The 10,283-nt window shown below is 55.0% G+C and overlaps 1 protein-coding gene across 6 annotated transcripts; it reads right to left on the bottom strand.

The window, feature by feature from the left end:
• Window positions 1-430: 430 nt before the first annotated feature.
• On the bottom strand, window positions 431-9,517 carry ZBTB18 (zinc finger and BTB domain containing 18). 6 transcript variants are annotated; one of them, XM_029047367.2, is made up of 3 exons: window positions 7,663-8,113; window positions 7,167-7,250; window positions 431-4,511 (listed from the first exon to the last, which is right to left on the bottom strand). In XM_029047367.2, the coding sequence occupies exons 2-3, from the start codon at window positions 7,177-7,179 to the stop codon at window positions 2,899-2,901; spliced, it is 1,626 nt and encodes a 541-aa protein (XP_028903200.1). In that variant the 5' UTR covers window positions 7,180-7,250; window positions 7,663-8,113; the 3' UTR covers window positions 431-2,898. The 6 variants fall into 6 exon arrangements, with proteins under 6 accessions (XP_028903200.1, XP_028903206.1, XP_028903204.1 ...); XM_029047373.2 differs by lacking the exons at window positions 7,167-7,250; window positions 7,663-8,113 and adding an exon at window positions 9,458-9,517; XM_029047371.2 differs by lacking the exons at window positions 7,167-7,250; window positions 7,663-8,113 and adding an exon at window positions 9,310-9,429.
• Window positions 9,518-10,283: the final 766 nt, after the last annotated feature.

Raw genomic sequence — 10,283 nt, 5'->3', positions numbered from 1 at the left:
TCCCATCTTTTTTGATTTTCCACTTAAATGTGAAACAGAAGAGAATGGATCGGACCAAACGATCTGGGGGAAAAATGACATGGGGAACGTGGCTTTAAAAAAGTCACCCTTGGTGTTCTGCGTACCGTGGGGTGAAGAGTCCGATCTCATTTACAGTTTCTCAAGAAGGCAGCTTTCCGTCCGCGCACCCCGCCATCGTCAAAGGGGAAGACGGGTACTTGACGCCAATTCTTTTAAAAGAGGAGGGCATAAAGAGCACAGGCCTGCAGCCGAATGGCTTTTGCTTTCTGAAATCATTTAAAAAGCCGTCTTTGTACCTGGCAGTATTTTTTTTTCCCCTTATATGGTGACTAGTTACCACTGACGTGGATCCACCATCACAATTTCAAAAAGCCCCCAAAACCCCCAAAAACAAAAACCACACAAGGAGTTCACTTCTCAGTTCGTATAATTTATTGCAGTTAGCACACAGTTTAAAAATTCACCAACACACCAATAGTACAAAACTAAACAGCATTATAAGTTATTCCCCCCTCAGGAAAATAAAACATACTATGATTGTCAAAGCTAGATGTCAGTCTAAGTTTTAGAACAAAGGAAGAATGTGAAACTAATAAAGGAGGAAAAAGCAATCACTCACAAGGACCACAAAAAAATCCAAAAGAAAAGTCCGTTTCTCACAGACACTGATTGTCTTTTCTAAATTAATAAAAACTTATCTTAAACTGTATTTAAAAAAAAACAAACAAAACTAGAATCTCTTCAAGTAACTAAAGATAATGCTCAAGGCTATTTTCACAGCTTTTTTGTTTGCTTTAAATGCCATTACAGCCAAATTAACACACATTTGACCAAATATTTCCAAACAGCCCAGCAACACACAATGGAGTTTTCCATTCAGTATCTTAAGCACAAAAATAGGCTATGTTTACAGTAGTTAAGGCGATCAAATTTGAAACAAAAGAAAAAAAAATAAAATAAAGGGAAAAACAGCAAACGTTTTCCATGCTACTCCCATAGACCTTATTTGTAAGTGCAAGACAGGAAAACAAACACTGTGCAAAATGCTTTCGCCCCGTGTGTTGGTCATTATAACCACACGTCAGGCTGCAGCCTCTGCTGCTTGGATACACAAAGTCTACTAACTCCCCCCCCTCCCCAAATCCCCCTCTTCTCTCCCCCCCCACCCCCCCATGTCAATCAAGGCTTTCCAGTCCTTTCAGCCTGGGGCTTTTTCAGTCCATAGAATCTTTTCATGGGTTGGGAGGAGAATGGAGGGGGGTGGGGGAACTGGGAGGGGAAGAGAGGAGGTGGGGGGGGGGGCGGTGAAGGGAAGAGGAAGGGGGACCAAAAAAAAAAAAAAGGGGGAGAGAGAATAAGAATGACCTATTGTCAATTTGTGCAGTAGTAATTCTAAAGATGCTCAACTGGGTAAATGTATACACACCTAAACTTTGAGCTGGCATGGGTTTTGTGCAATTAGAAGTTCGTTATAAATGCACACTGCACATGCAAATCTTTAAGCTGTCTGTAAACATTTATATTTTCCTTGTTATGTAGCTAAGTTATCAACTCGAAGCTTAATTTTTATTCAGCTTAACAGCTTCAATCTAAAGACAGTGGAAAGTCAATTTAAATTATATAAAATAAAATAAAACAGTGCATTTCAGTTCTTCTTAACACCAGTTTTCTCAAGTGGTGCTATTTTTCCTAAGGAAATTAAATAATCTTAAACTCACTCGTTAAAGTTATACAATGCAAACAAAGACAAAAATATATCGAAACTCATGCATTTCTGTAGCGTTAATATTTACTTCTCAAGACTCAACTAAGAGCATCAACACAACCTGTCAATTTCCTTGACACCACCCCCCACCCCACCCCAACCCGGCCCACGTAATCAATTACAGTATACAATAACAGTAATTCACATTTTTAAACACACAGTTCAACACCGCTGAAGCTGCAATACCCTTTTTCATCCCAAGCAAACCTTCACAAGAGACAAGGGTCCCGGGATCCCAGTGTTCGTTCAGAACGGTTTCCAGTGGGAACTGTCAGAAAACCAGAAGTTGCCACAGAAAGTTTTTTTTTGTTTTTTTTTTTTTGTTTCGTTTTTTTAAAGTCAACTGCTTGTTTAAAAATAGATAATCCAGCATTTCAGAATTTTTTTCCCTCCCCCATTTGGGTCTAAAAGCATTCAAGTTTCCAACAGCCAGAAAGGGGTCATGCGATTTCAGAAGTGGTAGAGAGGCTTAATAGAGATGGGGGGAGATTTCTACAAGGGGGGGGGAAGAGGGGAGGAGGGGAGAGGGAGAGAAAAAAAAAAGAGAGACGACCCCCCCCACTAAAAAAATCCCCACAGAGCTCCGAATCCAACGCAGCATCGGCGAAATCAAACCATCCCCGCGCGTCCGGCGATGGGAGGACCTATTTAAAAGGCTCATTTCGCCAGACCCCCCCTTCCCCCCTTCCACCTCCGGGGGAAGACCACCTCCGTACTCTCCGCCTCGGCCCTACAGACTCTCTTCTGGGAGCCTAAATGGGGGAGATTTTCATGCTCTCTCTAAAGTGCCCAAAACAAAAGAACCAAACCAAACAACTCAACGAAACAAAACAAAAATCCAACCCAAAAACCCAGCGGACGTCCCGACTTTTGAGTCTGAGGAAAGGAGACTGCTTTTAGACCGTACCACGACGATATGTGATATACACACATATATATATATATATATCATACATAGGTATCTACGGCCAGATAGATACATACATATATATAGATATATATATATATGTATATATACCCGCCCCCGGACACACACCCGCACCACCCCCAAACGCCCGACCGCCACCCCCAAGCCACCCACCCCCCCCGCCCCCGGCCGATATCTCGGTCGATTACTTCCAGAGTTCTTGAGAGCTATCTTCTAAGGTCCAGTCCCTGACGGCGGGCAAGCTGAGCGCTTCGCTCTTGACGGACAAGGAGTTCACCAGCTCGCAGTGGAACTTGCGGATGTGCCTGTAAAGGTCCCCGGACTGGGTGAACCTGCGCTCGCACCACTTGCAGGCGTGGGGCTTCTCGCGCGTGTGTACTACGGCGTGGCGGCTGAGGTTGTGCGAGTACTGGAAGCTCTTCCCGCACTGGGTGCAGGTGTAGGGCTTCTCGCCCGAGTGAGTCCGCTCGTGGCGCTTCAGGGTGTACATGCAGGAGAACGTCTTGCCGCAGAGGGAGCAGGTGGGCACGTTGACGTCGGCGGCCGGCTTGCCGCGGAGGCCGTCCTGCTCCCGGAAGTGGGTGCTCAGGTGGATCTGCAGGATGTGCGGGCTGGGGAAGACCTTGTTGCACAGAGGGCACATGAAGATCTGGCCCGCCGGGCTGAGGATGTTGGACACGTAGGGGAGCAGGCCCCCGTCCAGGCTCCCCTCCGCGGGGCCCCGCTCCGCCTCGGGCGCCATCAGCTCGTCGTCGCTGGCTCGGTCCTCGCGCTCGAGCTCCCTCAGGACCGTGTCCTCCCGCATGGGGGCCAGGTGGGCCGGCTCGTAGGGGCCCCGGCCGCCGGGAGCGCTCCCGCTCTCTTTGCCGGCGCCGGGCTCCATGTCATAGTCATTGGGGCCCACATCGCTCTCATCACAGGAGGCCTCTTTCTCCACCTTCACCTGCACCAGGCTGTTTCTCAGCACGTCCTGTGAAGAGAAATAAGAGCTGTTCAGATTCTCAACTCCTGAAAGACTGGACTTGACAGACAGGTCCAGCACACAGTCAACATCGGCTGAACCCCTCACGGAGGTGACAGACCTCTGGGACAAAGAGTCGGTCGAGCTGCAGGGGCTGCCGGCGGCCGGCGGCGTTTTCCCGGGCGGCTCCGCCTCGGCCCCGGCCTGGGGCGGGCCCGCCGGGTCCGGGGGCGGCAGCCGCATCCACACGGGCCCGGCCTCGCCCGCCGGGTCCCGCTTGCCCGCCAGCAGGGGCGGCTTCTCGTCTTCGCCGTCCTCTTCGTCGCTGGCCAGGTCCCCGGCCGTGCGGCCGCCGCCGCCGCTGCTGCCGCTGCTGCTCCCGCCGTCCGACAGGCTCTCCACCTTCTCCGAGCAGCTCGAGGCGTCCTCTTCCTTCTTCGCGCCGTCCCCCTCCGGGCCCGCCTTCTCCTTCAGCTTCTTCTTGCACACCTTGACGATGTCGTACATGTGCAGGTAGCTGGCCGCCGCCAGGACGTCTTCCACGGGCAGGTCTTTGAACTGGAGCTTCCCCTCGTACATGAACTCCAGCAGCAGGGCGAAGGCCGGGCCCGTGACGATGTCGCTGTTCAGATGAACAATGTCCCTTTTGTCCAGCTGGTCCTTGTAGAAGAGGTGGAAGTACATGCTGCACGAAGCCAGGACCGCGCGGTGAGCCCGGAACCGGGCATCTCCCACCAGGACGGTGCAGTCGCAGAGGAAACCCTGGTGTCGCTGCTCGCTCAGGCACTGGAGCAAATGGCGGCTGTGGTCTGGGAACTCCATGCTGTCTTCATAACCTACAAACAGATACATTGCTGATTAAAGCTGGGTGGGAAACTTCGTGAGGAGAGGAGGAGGACGGGGTGGGGGAGGGGAAACGGGGGACGACCCAAAAAAAAAAAAAAAAGGAGGAGCAGGAGGAGGATGGAGGAAGAGGAGGACGACGAGGTCGACGAGGAGGACGACCAAGGAGGAGGGCAACTACACCAGTGGGGAACTTTCCCCGCCAGGCTACCCTCCCTTCTCCGCATCCGAGTCGGACCTGAGAACGACCGGACGCGCAGAAATTGCAAATGCAAATTCCAAATGTCCACGGCTGAGGAAGATGTCCACATTTCCCAGCCCACCCAACTGGCCTTCCTCACTAGCTCGCGCTGGTTGGGGGGGGAGGGGGGCGAGGGGGGGGGGCGACGGACGGGGAATGGACACACAGCAACTTTTAGACAAGTTTCCTGCAGATCGCTAAACTCTAAGCACTTCTCGCGAACGGAGGACTCTCGATCGCTTTCAGAAGATATTTAATTATGCCTGCTCAAATGATTTCCTATGGAACATACGGAATGACTTCACTTTAATTCCCAAGCTAGACCCCGATAATTGCCAATAAACAAAGGATAATTTTAAATGGAGGAAACCTGCCCATCAGCCCTCTCATTTTATTACGGTATTTTAACGGACACTCTCTTCCCTCTACTTAAAACGAAGAAACCCATGAGGTCGACAGAACAAATCTCACTCAGTCAAATAAGGAAGAAAAAAAAATAAAGGTATAATCGTTTGGGAAATTGCACGGCTTACTTTTTCGAGTCACAACAGCACAGAGTCTATTGCTTGAAAGCAGATGTTCATACCTTAAAATGCTAAGGTAGAGAACACACGCCCAAGACCCGAAAGTACTACGGCAGATGGAAGAGATCATCTTTACCAGGACCAAACTCCAAAGATTAGAAAAAATGAATTGAGAGAAAGGGTGGGGGTGGGGGAGAGAGAAGATGAGTCTTCTTCAGAGGGGTTACCCCTTGCCTGATTTCTTGGGAAAACTCGAGCGAGAGAGACGCCAACTCTGGAAACGCTCAACCGATAGTCGGTTGGCAAGCCAAATCAAGTCTCCGTTAAAAGTGACATTTCTTGGTTTGGTGGTTTCGGCCCATTTGAATGAAGACTACAAACGCACCACAGATTCTATCCCAGAAGAGATACTTGCAAACTATTTTGGGGATTTTTTTTTTTTTTCCCCCTCTTGCCCTTCCCCAACCAGCTGAAAATGGTTAGTTTCAGCATGACTCGATAGATTCGATTCTTTCCACTAGCTGCCATTCTTTCAAAAATGTATTGTTTCCCATTGTTTCCTTGAGGGGGAGGAGGGAGAAAGGCAAAGCTGGACAAAGGGTCAAAACTCAACCAAGGGTGTGTGATGTCTGTTTCAAAAAAAATAAATAAACTCGACTTCCCCTTTCCTGTGGTACCAGAAGCAAAAAAACCCAAAAAACAACACACACACGCAAAAAAAAAAAAACCACCTCTCCACCACCGGGCCCCCTGAAATGTGCATCCTGGAGCCCCAGACCCTTTAAAAACATCCCTCCTTCCCCCCCACCCCCACCCAAGAGTTACCCACACTGGCACCCTCGCCCCCAAATCTACCCTGCCACAATAAACCGAGGAAGATTTACAAATACAATCACTCTAAGTGCCCCACGGCCAACATTCATCCTAATCCTTAAGAGGGCTAAAAATAAAGATTGGAGGGCAGTTCACAAGGTAGCTGTGATCAAATTAGGAGGCTGAGAGGACAGAGAGGGACGAAGAAGGAAGCTTATAAACATCTGATCCAGCTGACTGTGGCCATATGGCAGCTGCTGCCCAGATAAAGAGATTAAGAATAGAGGAGTGCGATTACAGCTGTCTGGCCAATTCAGGCAGCTCAAATCTACAAGTTCTAAATTAGTCGCCAACACAAAAACTCCTTCAAATAATTATTGTTATGCCGAAATAAAAGATCTCTTAAATATATATCTGAAAGAGAGAAAAGAGGAAACCAGTCAAGCTATTCTCCTGGGGACAAAAGTTTTTTTTTTCCTTCTTCTTCTTTCTTTCTCTTCCCCCCACCCCCTTTAAAAAACAACAACTGCCCTGTTTCAAAGCACTACAGCTGTATGCCTCGGCAGTGCCGTTGTCGAATGCCTCAAGAATAAAGTTTTCATAGTGGAATTCGCCACGCCACCAAAGTTAAAGCTTTTTTTTTTTTTTTTTAAATCTGGAGTCCTTCTTCCACGGAGGGGAGGACGCTTCATTCGGGAGACTTTGCTCAGTTTCCCCCGAGGAAAGAGAAAAAAAAAAAGCCCCTCCGTGCCGGTGATGAGAAAGCAAGCAAAGCTCCTCTGACCTGGAACTCCTGCAGCAATCCTAAAACTCCCCATTTCCCAAACTTCAACGCAGGGAGGCTCAAAAAGTTACTCCAGAGAATGGGGACAAAAAACGCCTACCCCCCAACTCCAGCCCCAGCCTTTCCACTGCAGGAGTTGCTCTCTTCATGCCCCGTTTCCTATATTATCCCTAAACTGGGTTAGAAAAGTAATGTGATTCTGTTTCTCCCACCCCCACCCCCCGAATCGAATCCGCAAAACACCCCGACAGAAATATGCTCGAATCTAATCTATCGCTACTCCTACCTTGAGTACACATAAACCTGATTAAGTCCTTTCCTCTGAGTCTTGCTGGCTCCAGGTCTGTTAGATCGGTGGAAAAAAAGCAGACTACGAGAGACAGATGCAAAGTGGAGATGATGTTAGAGAGGAATGAGATACCTTCTCCCCACACAGATCTGCACACACTAACTCCCTGTCTGTGTGTTAGAATAAAAGGCTGAAGGATGGCAGGCTGTCAGCTGCTCTGACATCATGTTCAGATGGAAATGCTACCTCCAGCTGTGCTCCTTTTAATGCCATATGCTACTCCTCTACACTCCTGCCACCAGCTTTCTTAGGAGAACTTTTCTCTTCTGTTAGTATAAACAAAATACTTCAAAGTCTCCTTTTCTCTCCCCCCCCCCCTTCCCCATTTTCAAACTTTCTAACAGAAGAAATGGGAAAACTAAACATATGGAACCCTACTGTATTTATGGCGAGCGACGCTTCTGCCTTTAAGTCGGCGGACTGGCTTACTTACATCCTGACAAGTGGAACTCCGAGCCTGCCGGTGTCCCTCGGAAGAAAAAAAATACCTAGGCGTTTTTATGATTATCACTATTCGATGCGGAGGTTCGGCTTCAAAGCCTGCTTCCTCTGGGGTCATTCCTACCCCCTCCTCTCTGCCTCGGCCGCCCCCTCTCCCCCGTTTTCACGTTCATCGGGCCGGGCTTTTCGGCCGCCGAGAGGGCTGGCGACTAGCCCTTCTTTTCGGCCGGGTTGCCCCGGATTATTCTCATTTCTCTCCGGCCGTCGGTCCCCCCGGCCACAGGCCCTCCCGGGCACCCCACCGTCCCGCTCCAAGGGCGCTCCCCCGCCAATCGAGGGGAGTCATTCGGGGCCAACCCCGGAGACCCGGCCTGCGACGAAAAAGGCATCGACAAGCTCATCGCACCTGCCGATCCGAGGGCCCCGGTCGAAGCCCGCCCCTCTTCTCCCGCTCTGCCTTCTCCCACCGCCCCCCGTTTCCCTCGAGGGCTTCCCCCCGGGGAGGCCGAGACATGGCCACCCTCATCACCCTCCCCCCCCCCGGCCAAGGCCGCCCCGGAAAAAAGTCGGTCCGGACAGTCGGGGCCCAACTTTCCGGCTGCGTTTTCCTTTAACGACGTGACCTCGGCTGGACGGGCCGGGGCGGTGACTGATCCTCCTGACATCTGTGCATGTCAAATTTATCTCCCCAGATATTTGGGAAGGTGGGAGGGCCGGGGAGGGGGGACACGGAGCGGGGCCTCTGACTCAACCGCCGGCGTCTCGCTCTCTCTCCCTCCTAACCAAGTCCTTATAAATCCGCGAGAAATAGTTGCGAGCAACCGCTCCGTCCCCCCTCCACCCCCCGGCCCCGCCCCTCCACCCAAGTCAGGAGCCTAACTTTTCATTTTCCCCCCCCCCGCTTCCCACGGACTCCGGAAGACGGGCGCCAATGTCACCGGCCTCCGACCAAGCATGGAGGGCCACGGGGAGGGCGGCCCCACCCCCCCCCAGGACCGGCCGGGCCCCGCCGCCGCCGGGGTCCCGAGCGCCGCATTGCAAAAACCCACCGCCGCCGGGCCATCGATCGCCCGCTGGCCGACTCCGCCGGCCCGGGCGCCCTTTCGTGATCGTGATTCTTTTTATTTTAAACCTCCTCTTGGAGGGGGGAAGGGGGGGGGGGTGCGGCGATGCCCGGGGAAGGCGGCGGAGGACGCTCGGCCGGTGCAGCGGCGGGGAGGGGGGAGACAGACCTCTCCGACGCCACCGAAGGAAACGGCGCCGGGTCACGGCAGCGACAAAAGAAAAGTCATGGGGGGGGGCCGCCGCCCCCCCTTCCCCCCCCCCCCCCCCGGGGCCTTTCCGCAACCGCCCCGGCCCCCCTCCCCCGCCCCGGCGCCACTGCAGCTGCACGGCTCCCCGGAGCCTCGTCCGGCCCTGCAGCTGCAGAGCCTCCCGGCCGACCCCCCCCGCGCCCCGGCCCGCTCGTCCCTGCAGCTGCGGCGGCCCCGGGAGCCCCCGCCCCGGGGGGAGGCCGACGACGGGGGGGGGGGGGGGAGGGCAGGAGGGGGCTCCGCAGCTGCACCGCCCCCCCAACTCCAACTCCGCCTCCCGCCGTCGGCAGGACCCCCCGGCCCGACCCCGCGCCCCCCGCCCCTACCTCCTCCTCCTCCTCCTCCTGCCGGCGCCGCGGGGGTCTCAACAGCTGGTGCTCCCTCCTCCTCCTCGTCCTCCCGGGCCCGCCCTCCTCCACTCAGTTGACAGGGGGGAGGGGCGGGGGGGGGCGGCCCGGTGGCACCGGGACTCACCCGGAGGAGCGGCCCTAAGTGGCCTCCTGCCGCCGCCGCCGCCGCGGGTCCGGCTGTGCAGGGCGGCCGCTGCCCCCCGCCTTCCCTCCCGCCCGCCCTCCGGGCTGCACCCGATCGGCCCGGGCGGGGGGGAGGGGAAGGGGGGGGGAACCGAGGCCGGGCCCGGGGGGGGGGGGGCGGGGAGGGTCCGGAGGGAGGAGGAGGCAGCGCGCACGCGCGCACGCACGCGGCGGCCAGTTGGTCCTCCCCCCCCCCCCCCCGCCTTTGCAACGACACACTCACACACACACACACACGCGCGCGCACCCCCGCCGCATCCCCCTTCCTCCCTCCCTCCCCGCCCCCCCCGGCCGAGCCGGCTTCCGCGATTGACAGGCCGCGGCTGGAGCGCCGCTCCGGGCCCCGCCCCCCTCCGCGCCTCCGCCAATGGGAGCGCGGCCGCCGCGCGCCCCGTCCAATAGGGGGGCGGCAGGGGCCGGGGGGGGCGGGGCCCGGCGGCCGACGGACGGGGGCCCCGGCCAATGGAGGGGGAGAAGCCGTCCGGGCCGGCCAATCGGGAGGAGGGCGGGGGCCCGGGGGGGCGGGGCGGAAGAAAGTGACGGGCCGCTCCCGCCCCGCCCCCAAGCCGCCCGCTGGCCGCGCCCACGTTGGGCGCGCTCCCTGTGGGTTTTGTCTTTTGGGGGGCAAAGTTGGGGAGGGAGGCCCGGCTCTGCTTTGGGGCATCTCCCCAACTAGGCGATCGGTGGGGTTTGGGGAGCTCCCGCTGCGTGCCGAGCACTGTGCTGAGCGCTCGCTGCGTGCCGAGCACTGTCCTGAGCGTTCACTA

This window comes from Ornithorhynchus anatinus, chromosome 19 (genome assembly GCF_004115215.2).
Source record: "Ornithorhynchus anatinus isolate Pmale09 chromosome 19, mOrnAna1.pri.v4, whole genome shotgun sequence".
Classification (NCBI taxonomy): domain Eukaryota; kingdom Metazoa; phylum Chordata; class Mammalia; order Monotremata; family Ornithorhynchidae; genus Ornithorhynchus; species Ornithorhynchus anatinus.
The sequence above is the reverse complement of the archived record's forward strand: the minus strand, read 5'-3'. Positions and strand labels throughout refer to the sequence as shown.